Raw genomic sequence first — 18,298 nt, 5'->3', positions numbered from 1 at the left:
AGGGAAATACAAAAATTAGAGATCTCACCTACCAAAAAGAAAAAGGTAAAGAAGTTAAGTACAGCGTACAAAAAGGTACGCAGTATGAGGTACCCAGGGCAGAGTATGTCAGTATAGAGCAACTGCTGATTTGCTCCCAGTGACTACTAATGGCAGTGGCTGAAAGTTTTCATAAGGTAACTGCTAATTGGCATCCAAATGGCTGCTAAAATTTGTATCCATCATGAGCCACTTGCTACACAGAGTAACAAGCTAACTGTGTATATTAATTGTTAATTTGCATGCATATGAACAGAACAGAATATTGAATTTAGGCCAGAGGCCAAGCGCTGCGACCTATAGAGTCATTCAGCGCTGAAGCGGAAACTGATAAGAAAAAGGTCTGAAAGGTGTAACAGGAGGAAAACCTCAAAGCAGTTGCACTATGAAACAATTGTTAGGAGGGGGTTAAGGGAAGTCAGATGGAAGAAAGGGAATATGAACGGACGTGCAGTAAAAGGAATGGGGGGGGGGTTGCAGCTAGTGGATGAAGGGACGCCGCAAAGAAAGAACCTTATTAAGTAATGCCTTCACTGCACCGCATGAGATGCATTGACACACAAATCAACTGCTATTTTGTATACAGTTAGGCTAAAATTTGCATATATTATCTGGTAAATTTGCATATATCATCTGGAAAATCTGCATATAATATCTGCTAAATTTGCATATATTATCTGATAAATTGCCATTTATTATCTGATAAATTAGCATTTATTATCTGGTAAATTTGCATATATTATCTGGTAAATGATCATACAGTATATTATCTGCTAAATTTGCATATATTATCTGATAAATTTGCACATATCTGGTAAATTTGCACATATCTGATAAATTATCCTATATTATCTGGTAAATTTACATATATTATCTGAAAATTTTGCGTATATTATCTGCTAAATTTGCATATATTATCTGCTAAATTTGCATGTATTATCTGCTAAATTTGCATATATTATCGTGTAAATTTGCATATATTACCGTGTAAATTTGCATCTACTATCTGGTAAATTTGCATATATTATCTGATAAATTTGCATATATTATCTGCTAAATTTGCATATATTATCTGATAAATTAGCCTATATTATCTGGTAAATTTGCATATATTATCTGATGAATTTGCATATATCTGCTAAATTTGCATATATTATCTGATAAATTATCATATATTATCTAGTAAATTTGCATATATTATCTGATAAATTATCATATATTATCTGGTAAATTTGCATATATTATCTGCTAAACTATCATATATACTATCTGGTAAATTTGCGTCTCAGCATCAGACAGAGTCCTTCCTTACGTCAGTGGTGAAGATGATGACCGAATTCTCGTAGTGGCCAGTGGCCTTCAGAGCTGCGACAACTCGGCCTACCACATCGTCCATCGCCATCACCATTCCTGGGGAGAAGACAACTTATTAACCCTAGACCAAGACACTGGGGAGAGAGAGAGAGAGAGAGAGAGAGAGAGAGAGAGAGAGAGAGAGAGAGAGAGAGAGAGAGAGAGAGAGAGAGAGAGACAATAATGTAAAGGAATTACATAATACTGCTTATTTGTTCATGGAGTATCTTGTGTCTGTCAGAATTTTTGCACATTTCTTGCAAAATTGGCAAGTTCCACAGAAAAATTAATATACTTTTACATTGACTCAACAGAATACAGTTTTGTTTTTGTATATTTTCTGTCTGTTTTGTAGTTTAACATTTATTTCATGTATGAAAAATATGGCATATTACATCTCACAGTCAAGCACAAAAAATTCACACACTCATACATACAAAGATATAATGATGAAAGCCTTAACTATCAGTATTAATCTCTCCTAGAGTCCAGTCACACCAAAATATACTAATAGAGAACAAGTAAAAAATGCGCCGAAGTTTCTTCGGTGCAATCGAGTTTTCTGTGCAGCCGCTAGCGCGTATAATCAAGGCTACCGAAAATAAATCTATCTTTCGGTGGTCTCGTTATAATGCTGTATGAGCCGCGGCCCATGAAACTTTACCCACGGCCTGGTGGTGGCCTGTCCTATACCGTTGCCAGACGCACCATTATGGCAAACTTTAACCTTAAATAAAATGAGACACACACACAAAAACAATTCTTCTTCCATTCAAAGAACAGATAATGCTGTATGAGCAGCGGCCCATGAAACTTTAACCACGGCCTAGTGGAGGTCTGTCCTATACCGTTGGCAGATGCACCATTATGGCTAACTTTAACCTTAAATAAAATAAAACTAGTGAGACCTCACATTCTTCCATTTAAAGAACAGAGAGTAACTAAAAATAAGAGAGAGAGAGAGAGAGAGAGAGAGAGAGAGAGAGAGATAGAGAGAGAGAGAGAGAGAGAGATCAAACAAGACCTTACCAAGGTAGTTCCTGCGATAGTAGTCTCCTACTTTCCTGAAAACCCTCGTGTAGTTCTTGGGCACCTGCAGAGGGCCGTGGACGCTCTGGAACGGCAGGTACAGGAACATGGGCTGCTTCGGATTGCGCGAGCGGATCAGCTCCTCTGCAGCTGCTGCAAACACGTACTGCAAAGAAGAAGGAGATGAGGAATAAGGAAGGTCTTCGCTGGTGTGCCCCTACAAAGATGAGGCTGCAATAGAATGTTGATTTTAGGCCAAGCGCTGGGGACCTACGATGATGAGGTCATTCGGCGCTGAAATGGAAATTGATAGTAAGGTCGGAAAGGTGTAACGGGAGGTAAACCTCGCAGTTGCACTATGATTGTTAGAAGAGGGTGGAAAGTCAGATGGAAGAAAGAGAATATGAACGGAGGTACAGTAAAATGAATGACAGTAGTTGCAGCAGCTATGGGCCGAAGGGACAATGCAAAGACCCTTAATTAATCCCTACAGTGCAAACACGTGAGGTGCATTGACGGTACTAAACCCCCTTCCCCCTACAAACGTAGGTTACAAAGATGGCGATCTAACTAACGGAGTTTCTTTTTTTCTCTCAAGAAGAAAAACAACTCTCCCTCAGCTTACCGTTGAATAGATGCCCTTCTTCGTGTAGTCCGGTGTGGTATTGTTCCGTAGGTCTAGATATTCCTCTCGGCGACCTGGGTGGAGAATCAAATGCCGTGGGATGAGAAATGAGAGAACAAAATACAACGAGTAACAAACGAAAAATGTCTCTGAGCACCATGAACAAGGCCCGTGCACAACTGGTATTATAGTAGGCCTATGCAATGCAATAACAGGACTTTTTCACCGTGGGATAAGAAACGAGAGAAAAAACAAATGGTAAAATATTAATAGTGCCTCTACGCACGAGGGACATTATTTGTAGACACGTGGTGGTACTATAGTAGGCCTATGCAATTCAATAACAAAATGTTTCTCAACGTGGGATGAGAAATGGGAGAGAAAATAATCAGTAACAAATGAAAAATGTCTCTAAGAACGATGAACAAGGCTCCTACACAACTGGTATTATAGCAGGCCTATGCAATGCAGTAAAATGACGTTTTTCATGTTTCTTAATTCATTGGCAGTTGGTGTAAGTTGTAATGATGAAGAGAGACATTTTTTCGCTCTGATGAACATGGGAGAGGGGGGAGGTTGAGGGGGGGAGGACTACAAGATACGGGAACTGAATACGTTAAAACTTGGCCGCCTCAATAATAATAATAATAATAATAATAATAATAATAATAATAATAATAATAATAATAATAATAACAGTTCTATCCTATCCCGTCATCTTGCCAACTAACCTGACAAATTCCTCCCTCAATCAACCAGGCAAATGTTTCTAATCTATCTCAGTCAACCAAAGATTCTCATTCATTAAGTTTTATTTTAATCCGGTGGCAACCTCAAAACTCTTATAAACGGCAACATCGACGTGGCGGCCACGCCCCCTTTATTCCCCCTACCTCCTCGCCTGGACTCCCGCCGAATCTTCTTCTCGCTCCTCTGGTGGGTGTAGTAGTCCTCCGCTCCGCCATAGAATCCGTAGAAGGTGTCGAATCCTCTCTTGGTTGGGGTGTATTGCCACGAGCAGAACCCCAGGTGCCACCTAGTTAATAAAATGTGAATTTATTATTATTATTATTATTATTATTATTATTATTATTATTATTATAACTTACAAGAGCACGAGTCTTAAAATGGAGGAATAAATTCACGGTTACGTAACTGTACATATATACTGTAGGGTTATTTTTTAAATAATGTTTCTGCAGTTACGTAACTGAGGACTTGTTTCTCCATTATTATTGTTATATTATTATTACTATTAAAAACACTCATATATAACGTGCAGGATTTTATACGACAAAAACTAGTGCTGATGAAGAATGGGAAGAGCTGTTACAAAGACACTATCTTAAGATATTCTTATACGCCTGTAACCCTTCTGGCCACATCAAAGTTCTACTACTACTACTACTACTATATTAAAATTAATCTTTTTAAAGGCGCGTATCCCTCCTTATAACGGACCAAACCCGTGGATTCTTTAAACCCTAATGGCGGTCGCGGCTACAAACCGCCTTGCGCCTAGCGTTGCTAGGGAGAAAGTAATGGGTCAGCGCCTATCGGTCAGCTATGCGCGGGCCAGCACACCTTTCAAGGGTCGTGAACAAGGCTTCCTTAGGTCTAGGTCGTGACCAGGATCCATGCCATTTAGTGGTGATACCACCCTCGAGTCCTACCTTGCAGGATTGCGAATAGAAACTACCTTTGCTGAATAAATGCTAAATAGAATAATAGTAAAATATATACTTTTTATATTGTAACTTACTTCCCGATAATGTGCGTCGTGTATCCGTACTTCTTCAGCAACTTCGGCAGCAGCTTGTTGGACAGAGGAAGCCCTTGTGGGTCTAGAGGATTCAGGGCGCCTTTCTGCAGAGAGAATGAAGCCCCTGTCATTATTAGGCCTATGTTACTGCCTACAAAACTGTTCATCATTAACACGTTAAAAATGACGTATAGTTACATTTATGCTCACCTCTCGTACATCTTTTTATGGAGAGAGAGAGAGAGAGAGAGAGAGAGAGAGAGAGAGAGAGAGAGAGAATGTGGATTCTGCAACCGATGTGGACTAAAAAAAAAAAGGAAGCATCTATATATATATCTACTAGGTCAACGTGGTTTGATGTTCTGCATGAATAATGCAAAGCGAAAATTCAGTAACTTCAAGGCCACAAGCAAGCTAGCTCTCTCTCTCGGTTCACGACTTCACGCTTGTTTTTACGGGAGTATCCTTAATTTTCTGACAGATCTAACCAGAGGAGTCTCTGGTTTAAAGAGAGAGAGAGAGAGAGAGAGAGAGAGAGAGAGAGAGAGAGAGAGCAACGTACACTTGCACGTTTAAAACAGACGTAACCCTCGACACTCGGCCTAACGTACAACCACCTGGCATCAGGCGTGTCTCCAACGTTTGCTGATCCTTACGAAACGTAAAAGCACGAACTCTTTGTCTCTGGTCAAGAACTCTTGACTGACTCTGTTCAAAAACAATTTTCAGAACAATCGATTATCTCTGGTCGGGGAAGAATGCAGTCAATAGTCTTACAATGCTACGTAATGCAACCACATTTGTCCCGTTCAAAGTTCTCCATACTGGTTTGGCAGGTTTACAGGAAAACAATAAAAACAAAGGGGACACGCTAGCGGTTAAACCAACTCTACGCTCATATATATATATATATATATATATATATATATATATATATATATATATATATATATATATATATATATATATATATATATATATATATATATATAGTATGTGTATGTGTGTGTGTGTGAGAGAGAGAGAGAGAGAGAGAGAGAGAGAGAGAGAGAGAGAGAGAATAGGTCATCATAGGCACGCTTATTGATAACGGTACACGTCGATAGTCCGACAACCTGTAGACACCAGTGATGGCTGCATTTCAAGAATCCGCCGATCGTTCAAAACTGCAATATCCACTTCAGAAAAAGGTTGACTGTCATTGCCGACGTTACGGCAGGTGTTTTATGTCTTTATTTTCCCTTTTTTTTGCTTGATTCTTATCGATAAGATGCGTCTGGGTTCTATCGTCTGCTAGACCCATTGCAGAATGAAGATTGAAATCAGTCCTTGAAGTTGCTCTGTAAAAGAGACCAGATAATGAGGGATATGGAAGAAGAGTCCTTGAAGTTACTCTGTAAAAGAGCAGAGAGAGAGAGAGAGAGAGAGAGAGAGAGAGAGAGAGAGAGAGAGAGAGAGAGAGAGAGAGAGAGAAGGAGGTGGAAGATAAACAAAGTATAGGGAAGACGAAACATAACACAAGGGAAGGAATAGGCCTACAATTTTACACCTTCGGTTTATAATACAAAAACGTATTTACAGTAAATCTATTATTAACACAAATATATTAACGTACAGCGCTAAAACGCGCAGTACTGTTTAAAATGCAGAGAGAGAGAGAGAGAGAGAGAGAGAGAGAGAATTTCCTTTTATAGTTCAACACTGTAGCACCATTCCCAGGCTATAAGTTTTGTACTTATTATTCATAACTGGTCTGGAATCTATTGCGCCTTTAATGAATGCCTAAAACATGTTCTTCATCTTGATTTGCTTTCCAAGCAACTTTACAACAATGTCCTTTATTTATTCATCTTTTATTAAAGCTAATAATAACAACATTGCGTCATTTTTCACCAGTGGAATGTCTCCCGCTGTTCCCATTTCCCACAGTCACTGTGGAACTGCAGTGACACATTAAAGCAATAAAAACATTGTGTGAAATAAAGAAAATTATAAAATAGACCGGAAATGAAGAGAAAAAAGAGGAAATGAAAAAGCGGTTCTGCTTTCATTCGTTTTTCGGCGAACAGTGACGTCACATAACCGGTTGAATCCAGTGCACTCGGGCGTTTACACATAAGATGGCCTAATCATTTCCTCTCTCTCTTTCTCTCTCTCCTCATTCTTGTTTACCTGTTTTGCTTGCTTCTTGCTTGTTCTCCTTCGTTTTTATGTGCCCTTCTCTTTGGCAAGTATAATGACAAGAGAAAGCAGAGAGAAGCGAGAGAAACTCAGCGACTAGCGGCTGGGTTACATCAGTCTAAGCCTAGGCCAATAGTGACTGACGCCATTGGATTTCAAAGGAAACATTTTTATATTCAGGAGGACTTTTTAAACAAGTTTCACAGGTAACATTTTGGTATCGAGAAGGACCTTTTCAAACCAATTCCTGAAGGTCCTGGGGACTCTGTGTCATCCACTTGCCGCTCAAACCACACACCCGAAGGCTGTTGGAAAGAGATCAAAAGTCGGTGGAAAAAGTTAGGGAAAAGGTTAGGAAAAAAGCCACATATTGGCTAGGAAAAAAAGACACATTAATTTATGGCGGTCGGTAGTAAAGTCACAAGGGGAAAAAATTCACAACATATTTCTTGGGGGTCATTATCGCTACGATATTTAGTCTTTTGTTTATGTTTTTACGGCAATCCCCAGCTGGCTTGCACTAAACACTCCCCAAAGGAGTTAACGTTAAAACTCTTGGGGGGTCACTGTCTAGGAAGAGATTATTGTGACTGTTTTTCCTCTGACTTTTTTTCTGTGACTTTTTTTCCTGTGACTTTTTTTACCAGGATTCCAAAAACCTAGACTTAGAGGAATGAGTTGTCTGCTCACTCGAACTATAAAGAAAACCGGTTTTGCTTCTTGTCCTAGACCCAGTCACTGAATCTCTCCTGTTTATGATTTTTTCCAAGCAATAATAATATTATTATTATTATTATTATTATTATTATTATTATTATTATTATCGAAGAGCAAATGCCACAATGTTTTGTCAGCCTAAATATATAAAAAAAACTTGTTAATCTCATCATATTTTGACGTTAAAAATCATATATTGGATTTCACTCATTATAATGATTCTGATATTACAAAAAGTTAAGAGTTATTATTATTATTATTATTATTATTATTATTATTATTATTATTATTAACTAACAAGCAAAACGTTCCACAGAATAAAATAATAATATGAAAACTAAAAAAATATATATATTTAAAAAAAAGAAAACGAAAAAAATACATGTCGAAAAAAGCTAATAATTCAAAGAAGAAGAAGAAGAAGAAGAAGAAGAAGAAGAGAAGAGGAGGAGGGGGAGACATAAGGGTTAGAACAAAACCAGTGACCCTCACCTGCATGCCCATCGTGAAGGGATACCTCCCCGAAAGCAGGGCGGCCCTGGTAGGGGTACAGGTGGGCAAGACGTAGGATTGGTTCAGGATGACGCCGTCGGCCGCCAGTTGACCCAGATGAGGCGTCACCACGAAACTGTTGTGCCACGAGACGTCGTTCCATCCTGCGAAAGAGGGAAGCTGTCGTTTATCCTGCGAAAGAGGGAAGCTGTCGCTTAGGGAAGGTCGTTGTCGTTTTAAGGGAAGGTGTCGTTTTAAGGGAAGGTGTTACTTAGGTAAGGTGTCGTCCTAGGGAAGGTGTCGTTTTAAGGGAAGGCGTCACTTAGGGAAGGCGTCGTTTTAAATCGTTGTCGTTTTAAGGGAAGGTATTGTTGTCGTTTTAAGAAAAGGTGTCGTTTAGGAAAGGTGTCATTTTAAGGGAAGGTGTCGCTTAGCGGTCGTTCTAGGGAAGGTGTCGCTTTAAAGGAAGGTGTCGCTTAGGGAATGTGTCGTTGTCGTTTCAAGGGAAGGTGTCGCCCAGGGAAGGTGTCGTTTTAAGGGACGGTGTCTTTTAAGGGAAGGTGTTGCTTAAGGAAGGTGTTGTTTTAAGGGAAAGGTGTCGTTTTAAGGGAAGGTGTTGCTTAGGGAAGGTGTCGTTTTAAGGGAAGGTGTTGCTTAAGGAAAGTGTCGCCCAGGGAAGGTGTCGTTGTCGTTTTAAGGCAAGGTGTCGCTTAGGGAAGGTGTCATTGTCATTTTAAGGGAAGGTGTCGCTTAGGGAAAGGAACGTTTAGGGAAGGTGTTATTTTAGGGAAGGTGTCGTTTAGGGAAGGTGCCATTTTAGGGAAGGTGTCATTTTAGGGAATGTGTCGTTTTAAGGTAGGTGTCGTTTAAGGGTGTCATTTTAGGGAAGGTGTCGTTTAGGGGAAAATGTCATTTCAGGGAAGGTGCCATTTTAGGGAAAGTGTCATTTTAGGGAAAGTGTCGTTTTAGAGAAGGTGCTGTTTAGGGAAGAAGTCATTTTAGGGAAGGTGTTGTCATTTAAGGGAAGGTGTCATTTCAGGGTTGGTGTCATTTTAGGAAGGTGTCATTGAAGTGAAATTGTCGTATAACGGATGATGTTTACTGAAGGCGTCAGGTGTCATTTCAGGAAGGTGTCATTTTAGGAAGGCATCGTTGCCGTTTTTGGAAAGGTATTGCCTTAGGAGAAGTGTCGTCTTAGGTAAGTCGTCATTTTAGGGAAGGTGTCATTTAAGGAAGGTGTCATTTAAGGAAGGTGTCATTTAGGGAAGGTGTCGTTTTAGGGAAGGAGACGTTTTAGGGAAGGTATCATTTACGGAAGGTATCTCTGTCTATTAGGGGGAGGTGACTTTTTAGGGAAGGTGTCGTTTTCCCCAGTCGTTTTAGGGAAAGTGTCGTTTTAGGGAAATTGTCGCTGTCATTTTAGGGAAGGTGTCGCTTAACAGGGTGAGTCAGATATAGTGTACACAGGCTGACATAAGGAAAACAACGCGTGACTTCAAAATGTTAATACAAAAGTTTTGGTCGTATGTATATGTGTTTGTGCTTGTTCTTGTGTATGCGTTTGTGCGTGCTTGTGAGTATTATTTCTCCCCCTACACTGATAATATAAATGTTTGATGCCATATCTCATCTGGCGTCAGTTTATCCCACACCTGTAAGAAGTAGCTATCCAATCCCAGTACAAATGAGGCGATCTGTACGAGAGACGGGGAGGGAGGAGATGGAGGGTGGGGGGAGGGGTAGAGGATGAAGGGATAGAAGGACGTAGAGAAGAAGAAGAAAGGAGGAAGGAAGAGAAGAAAGGAAAAGGAAGGAAAACAAGGAAGGAAGGAACAGGAGCGAAAGCGCGCCAAAACTCACCTAGGTCATCCGCCACCATCAGGATGACGTGGGGCTTCTTCGGTCTAGGGGAGGAGGAAGAGGAGGAGGGGGTGTCGGTGGAGTAAGCCCCTCCTCCGAAGTCCCGCCGTCCGTTCCCGCCGGAGCATCCGTCGTGGCCACTGGGTCGGACTGCTTCTTGGAGTGGGAGAGGCGGCCAAAGGCCAACAGGGTCATCATCCAAACGGCTGCAACCTTCCATTTCCAGCCATGGCTGATCATAACTCTCCTGGGAGGAAAGAAGAAGATGGTACTATATAGCTTATAGTCAGAGCATTAGTACTATGTATGATCTTGCGCGCGCGCATGTGTATGTGTGTGTGTGTGCGTTCCTTAATCCACGTCCATAGAAAGTCACCTGCATTCCACAGGCAACGTCGTTAATGACATCGTTCAAATGCCCATGATGGTGATGGCAGGGTTCTCGCTCGACTGGGTACGAGACCTGGGGCGACTTGGATATGGTGGCGATGTTATGCAATGCATGTCAGAGAGAGAGAGAGAGAGAGAGAGAGAGAGAGAGAGAGAGAGAGAGAGAGAGAGAGAGAGAGAGCACACAAAAAACTGTTATTTGTGTTGCATTTTCAGTTATAGACACAACATAAAATTAACACTCGGTATAAAACAAAACGGAAAAAATCGTTTTATATCAAAATGGCTCTTTAAAATCAAATTCATTCTTGGCTTTGAAAATCTATTAAAAACACAGATGGATAAATGTTTGTATTGGTATGCGTCAAAACAACGACCTATCGTCTACCACAAAGAAAACAACACAAAAAAAAGTAATTCAAAATTCCGCAACTACAGGCCTACAGTATGGGTCTAAAATCCTCGGCGCCCGTATTCCAGGGCGCGCTGACTTTCCATCTACCCAAAACGATAAATCTGGCACTGCTTCCGCACACTCACGCCCCCAGGTGGTATCTGTCCCTTCTAAAAACGGCCCAGAGTGGGCGTAGCTCGTGTCCCAGATCTCGTGGCGCACCCCTGCTGACCTTCATACAGCAACCGAGGTCTCGGGCGCGTCTCAGAGAATCATATGCGCCATATTCCCCGTTATGAATAAAGTACAAAAAAGGTTCCCAGGCGATAGGTGAGGCCATTATTATTTGGGTAATTATATGCTATGGAATTTCGGCAGCGGAAGTCCCTCGAAAAAACCATTGTTCGCCATGACATTGTCTGGGAGTATTTCGAGGGCGCTTCGACTAGACCTATAAAATTCGCGATTCAGGGAGTTAGAATTTGCAGTGACTGCAACTGCTGCCATTGTTCAGGCTTCCTCGGTGTTGTTGGGCCGCAAATCCACAATGCAGTTGTGAGGGGAGGGGGAGGGGGAGAAGAGGGAGGGGGAACTAAGGTAATTTTCCTCATAGAAGGTCGACCTTTGAACTTCCATAGCCGGAGTAGACCGTGCTTTGCGCTCGTTGTATGTGATTAAGTTTGAAGTTTCTTATAGATATTTTTTGCAAACTTGCTCACATACAAACAGACACAAACATGCACAAACAAACTGACACATACATACACATACATAGGCTGCGTCCGGCTAACACTAGACCTATAACGTTAATTCAAACATCTCTCTTTCTCTCTCTCTCCCCCTTTCACGCGCTCTCTCTCTACTACAGACAGTGTGTGTGCACATGCGCACATACTAACAAATACACAGACATTGTGTGTGCACATGCGCATATACAAACAAATAAACAGACATACATGCGCGCCTACTTTACTTACAAGACCAAGTCGAGCCAACACTAGACCTATAAGGTTAATTTAAACCTCTCTCTCTCTCTTTCTGACACAAATAGGTTACCTGAGGTGATTATGCATAATGTATACACCTAATGAAATAATTTCAGATCCGGTTTATGCAAATAATCCAGTGAGAGCTGGCCTTTCACACACATATTTGACCTCTCTCTCTCTCTCTGAACCACGACATAAAAGATGCGAATTATATGGTATCTAAAGATAATATAGGCAGAACGGAATTAATGTTTCTTAAACAAAGTTAAGGATATGAAGAACTTAAAAAGGGTGAAAATTGCTACAAAATTAAAACCAAAATGAGAGAGAGAGAGAGAGAGAGAGAGAGAGAGAGAGAGAGAGAGAGAGAGAGAGAAGTAAGTATACCTTAGTTTTACCAGACCACTGAGCTGATTAACAGCTCTCCTAGGGCTGGCCCGAAGGATTAGACTTATTTTACGTGGCTAAGAACCAATTGGTTACTTAGCAACGGGACTTACAGCTTATTGTGGAATCCGAACCACATTATAGCGAGAAATGAATTTCTATTACCAGAAATAAATTCCTCTAACTCTTCATCAGCCGGCCGGGTAATCGAACTCCGGCCCATCGAGTGCCAGTCCACAGCTCTACCCACTCACCCAACGAAGAGCTTAGAGAGAGAGAGAGAGAGAGAGAGAGAGAGAGAGAGAGAGAGAGAGAGAGAGAGAGAGACCTACAGATTATATGCTTTTGATGTACGATGCAAAAATGTATTTGTAAACACAAATATACAAAATCAGCTAAAACGCAATACTGTAACAAAATACTGAGAGAGAGAGAGAGAGAGAGAGAGAGAGAGAGAGACTTCTCTCCGTTTCCCGAATCGAGTGATTCTATGGGACAGCAAACTCGTTCTGTCAAATATTGGAGCAAACGAGAACCGGTTTAGGTTTTTTATTTACTGTTTTTTTTTTTAATATCTGACGACGACTGAAGATGTCTTTCTGGAGCACTGCATTACCACAGAATTAAGTACGCAGGGAATACGTAAGAAGGTAAAAAATTCCACATTTTGGAGGCAAATGCCATGGAAGAACTATTATGTAATAATAATAATAATAATAATAATAATAATAATATATATATATATATATATATATACAGTATATATATACATATACTGTATATCTATAATATATATACATATGTGTATATCATATATATAAAGATTATTATTATTATTCTCTGAATTCAGTAAACATGTGGGATATTAATCTGCTCTCTCTCTCTCTCTCTCTCTCTCTCTCTCTCTCTGTAATTTTCATGAAAAAGTGTTCATACATTTAAAAACATCAAGTCATCACCGAAATGAGAGAGAGAGAGAGAGAGAGAGAGAGAGAGAGAGAGAGAGAGAGAGAGAGAGAGAGAGAGAGAGTTATCAAAATCATTATAGAAAAATCTACATTTGTATCAAACAAGAAAAAATGAGCAGAAGTTTCTTCGACGCAATCGAGTTTTCTGTACAGCGTATAATCAAGGCCACCTATAACAGATCTGTCTTTTGGTGGTCTCGGTATAATGCTGTAGGAGCTACGTCCCATGAAACTTTAACCGCGGCTCGGTGGTGGCTGGCCTATATCGTTGCCAGATGAACGATTATGGCTAACTTTAACCTGAAATCAAACAAAAACTACTGAGGCTAGAGGGTTGCAATTTGGTGTGTTTGATGATTGGAGGGTGGGTGATCGACATAGCAATTTGCAGCCCTCTGGCCTCAGTAGGTTTTAAGATTTGGGGCGGACAGAAAAAGCGCGGACAGAAAAAAGTGCGGACGGATAGACAAAGCCGGCACAATAGTTTTCTTTTCAGAAAACTGAAAAGTCTATGTTTCTTAAGTTAAACCAAACATTTTGAAACATCTCAACAAGTGGATTAAAAAAACTTATTTAAATTGATTTAGAAGACTTGTGATAACTACGTCCTCGGCGTTGGAGTTTCTGGAAACGAGAGAGAGAGAGAGAGAGAGAGAGAGAGAGAGAGAGAGAGAGAGAGAGAGAGAGAGAGATTCAGGCAATAAGATCAACTGGATTCTACAGGTCAAACTAAAAAAAAAAAGACATCGTAAGAAGCCAGTTGTAGATTGGTGACACAGAGAGAGAGAGAGAGAGAGAGAGAGAGAGAGAGAGAGAGAGAGAGAGAGAGTTAAATATTCGACATATACAGAGCGCATGTGTGTATATGTGTACTGGTATAAGCGGTGTGTGTATCAACACGCCTTTAAGGTATCAACACGGCAATGGAGAATCTGTGTTAACTTTCAAGCCTGAGAATTTCGAAAATTTTCTCTCTCTCTCTCCCTCCAGTCTACAAATGGCTTCGTACGACGCTCATTTTAGCTTGAACTATAGACCGCTGTTGCTTATTGCATGAACATTCTCTCTCTCTCTCTCTCTCTCTCTCTCTCTCTCTCTCTCTCTCTCTCGCTGCTTCGTATGATAATGAGGAAACCCACTGAACTTACCTTCCTTTCTGCTACATAGCATTCCTTAGCCAACACACAAAGGCTGACCCTCTAGTACCGCTGAAAACGTTTTGAATTGTGTTATTCGACATGACTAAAAGTTATTCGACATGAATAAACTTTATTAGACATGAATAATAAAATATTGTAACCTTTTTCAGGTTATAATATGTTACTATTCATGTTGGATAAAGAACTTGCCAACCACTTCGGTCTAGCCTTGATGTGGATTAAAAATTCTTTTCTGGATAAATTCGATTCGATTTACGTACAAAGAAAGAACGAAAATATATAAAATTAATGAACAGTGTCCTGGACTAAATAAAAAAAAACAAACACACGCACAAACACGCAAAAACAGCGGTGCAAACACGCACACACACAAACACACACACACCTGAACACTCCTCCAAGCGGGATGGTTGAGTACGAACTGAGTGGTTCGGTTCCTCCTGGACTGGTTCGGGTCTACCAAAGCTAGGTCCCGTACGGGGTTCGGTGGGGTTTGGGGAGGGTAGGGGTGGACCAGGACCACTTCCACTTGGTCCAGCCGAACTTTGATGGTCTCCCTGGGCCACTGGAAGCCTGGCCTAAATAAAAAATAAACTAATGAATGAGTAAAAGTTGAACTTGTGGGTCTAGGTCTAGGACCATTTTTGTCAAGTGTTTATTTTTATTTTATCATATCATCTTTCTTTTTTCACACTTCTGACCTTGAACTTTTTCTCCCGTCTTTTTTAAAGGCTGGAAGGAACCGAGACGGGAAAATCTGAACACTGCTAGACCTAATAACATGGGGTGGCTTCAGAAAAAAAAACTGACAACAGTCACCACTCCATTCAGCCTTACTAGTAAGTGAAGGTTAACACTATAATGCAGACAATAAAATACAAGACTATTCATATCAGACATATAAGCCTATAAGAAATGCATTCAGACGTGGTAGGCCTATGTTACATTAACACTCGTTCATTTGAGTACGCCTAGACAATGCAACGAAAAATGTACGCCTCGGTAATACACTTAAAACATACACGACTATACATATCAAACATGTAGGCCTATACTAAATGCATTAAAACGAGGTAGGTCTATGATACATTAACACTCTTTCATTTGAGTACGCCTAGACAATGCAATCAAATATGTACGCCTAGGCAATGCACTTAAAACATACACGACTATACATATCAAACATGTAGGCCTATACTAAATGCATTAAAACGAGGTAGGCCTTTACATTAACACGATACGCAACTTTTTGTTTCATTTGAGTTTTTTAAAGGAAAACTTAGCGACCTGAAAACGTTACGCTTTCCACCCGTAATCACCGGGTCTGTCGACCTCTGTGACATTTAAAAAAAATACTTGAAAATAGCGGAATTATAACTGACAGCACTTTGTAAGGTCGCCCCCCCAGAAAAAAAAAATATACATAAAAACATACATTTTCTTCAACCGATCAAGTTTTGGTTGCGCCTATTGGAACATCAATAGATAGATAAAAATTAAATAAAAAAAAAACATGCTTAGCCTATATTCCGTCTTTACCTCATTCTCCAAAGCCTCATCTTGACTTGCTTTTATTGAGAAATTGATTTAAAAAAAAACGGGTCAGCCGATTATACAGGGAATACAGGTCAGGTTAAAAAAAAAATTAAAGTAGGAAATGAAGATCACTGCAGAATTTTTCCTCGCCTGCCCGATTTGTTCATAATCTCTCTTTCCCCGAATTATTAATTCATTATCATCCAAATAAACAAACAATTTAGGTCTATGAAGCACAAAAAAAGCACCAAATAAGCTATGAGATACGAGCACAATTTCGGTCAATACTACGCTGACCTCATAGAGAAACATCACTCCTCTCTCTCTCTCTCTCTCTATCAGAGCATTTCCGTAATACTTGTCAAGCAACCTCTCTCTCTTTCTCTCTCACGTATTTGACTTTTCTATCCCCTCTGGGACGCAAAGATGGCTTTGTAACCATACTTGAGCCTAGCGCTCTTTTATGCCAAGCCCAAAATTCCTCCCATGACACTAGAGAGACGTGTATTTCTCTCTCTCTCTCTCTCTCTCTCTCTCTCTCGTCCGTCAATAGCGCATTATAATTTTGAAACTGAACGCCTAAAACTAGTTTGGATTTTTACAGTTACCAGTTGTGTGACCTTAGTCTCTCTGTCATACCAGTCACGAGAAAGATGAAAAATGAAAAAAAAATTATATTTTCCTTTTATGGTAATTTTTGTTTTACCTCCGTTGTATATATATATATATATATATATATATATATATATATATATATATATATATATATATATAGAGAGAGAGAGAGAGAGAGAGAGAGAGAGAGAGAGAGAGAAATACGGAACAAAGTAAATGGTACTAACGAGCTCTCAATTTTTTCCCCTCTCCTTTTCAGGGTAAAAACTCGTCCCAAATTCCCCCGCCCTTTATTTCCACCAGCTTTCCAAGATCCACCGAACCAATTAGCTTATCTTAACTGATGTATGAGAACTTTCCCATTCCCCCTCCCTCCACACAGCAACAGCGACGGTTTTTGTGTATGGAGGGAGGGGGATAATAAAAGTCATTCAAAATCAGCCGTCCCAACTTTCCGTTCCCCAAATGACAGGAACTTTCGCTAACTCGACTTGCCAAACCTCGATGCTTAATGGCCTTGCGCAGAGCAAAAAAAGGTTCTAAAAAGTTAGAAGGTTCGCTAAATAATTAGGTTGGCCTTATATTGAGGCTACCATACAGTTTAGAAGATGCGCAGATGCATAGTATCAACGCTCTTTCTCAAATGACGCTGTGACAGTTACCAGTTAACCTTTTAGACCGTTTTCTGATATCTGTTACTCCTATAACTATTCATTTTCTCTCTAGCAAAACATTAGAAGTTAGCTATTGTATTTAATCACAAGGTTTGGTAAATACCTCGATTTTTACGTTTTGCTTACAACCAGAAATTTGATTTTTATTGAAGGAATTTTACATGAGCGTTTTGCCTATCAAATTCACTATTTTTTGTAAGTTCAAATTATGGCGTAAATATGTGTAAGAGGTTACGATACAGTCTCTCTCTCTCTCTCAATCGACAAACGTATTCGTGCAATGCTTTCCTAACCTCACCTGTAGACCGATGTTGATCTTATTGCAAGAATCTCTCTCTCTCTCTAATCGACATATACGTACAATGCTTTCCTAGCCTGACCTGTAGACTGATGTTGATCTTATAGCATGAACCCCTCTCTCTCTCTCTAATCGACAAATGTAATGCTTTTCTAGCCTGACCTGTAGACCGATGTCGATCTTATTGCATGAACCTTACTCTCTCTCTCTCTCTCTCTCTCTCTCAGATTTCTAAGAAAAAAACCTTTACGCCCAACCGTCCGACAAAAAAAAAAAAAAGGGATTTCCGTTTTCCGAGTCATGTTCTTCGCTGACACAGCATACCAAAGCGTTGCAAGCACAGCAAAGCATAGCAAAGCAAAGCAGAGCACGGTACGGTACGGCACAACACAGCTTCTCTGCAGGCAAAAAGAAGAATAAGTAAAAAAGCAGAGACGCCTGAAGGTGAAGTCTGCGACCCCATAATAGTACTAGTAATTTGGTAGCAAGAAAGCGCGCCAATACGTCTGCGTCTGAACCAATAACCGTTAATGTGATTTTTTTTCACTAGGCTTAATTTTGAAATATTTTGAGAATGGATTCGTAAATAGGACCTATTATGCGTAAGATTTAACCAATTATTGATAATTTATTATTATTATTATTATTATTATTATTATTATTATTAGCCTACATAGGTCTAAAATGCGTAAGCATTTCAACCGGGCAACCCAGGATAGACGCACACATTTCCCAGAGAGAGATCTGTTGAAAAAAATAATAGCAAATAATGATAAAAACAAATAGTAAAGAATAAAATTGGTAATCAAAAAATACTCTAAAAACACCA

The 18,298-nt window shown here is 39.9% G+C and overlaps 1 protein-coding gene across 1 annotated transcript in view; it reads right to left on the bottom strand.

Annotated features, from left to right (window-relative positions):
* The window catches only part of LOC136833014 (uncharacterized), a 28,527-nt gene that overhangs the window by 5,850 nt on the left and 4,379 nt on the right, over positions 1-18,298 (bottom strand). Inside the window, exons 4-11 of the mRNA XM_067094663.1 lie at positions 14,732-14,889; positions 10,059-10,305; positions 8,199-8,362; positions 4,809-4,912; positions 3,940-4,082; positions 3,047-3,120; positions 2,422-2,587; positions 1,352-1,449 (exon numbers count right to left, since the gene is read on the bottom strand). Coding sequence (XP_066950764.1) covers positions 1,352-1,449; positions 2,422-2,587; positions 3,047-3,120; positions 3,940-4,082; positions 4,809-4,912; positions 8,199-8,362; positions 10,059-10,305; positions 14,732-14,889 — 1,154 coding nt within the window. The remainder of the gene's footprint in view (positions 1-1,351; positions 1,450-2,421; positions 2,588-3,046; positions 3,121-3,939; positions 4,083-4,808; positions 4,913-8,198; positions 8,363-10,058; positions 10,306-14,731; positions 14,890-18,298) is intronic.

The sequence above is a fragment of the Macrobrachium rosenbergii genome, chromosome 51, assembly GCF_040412425.1.
Source record: "Macrobrachium rosenbergii isolate ZJJX-2024 chromosome 51, ASM4041242v1, whole genome shotgun sequence".
In the NCBI taxonomy this organism is placed as follows: domain Eukaryota; kingdom Metazoa; phylum Arthropoda; class Malacostraca; order Decapoda; family Palaemonidae; genus Macrobrachium; species Macrobrachium rosenbergii.
Note: the sequence above shows the minus strand (reverse complement) of the source record. Positions and strands in the feature narration are given on the sequence as shown.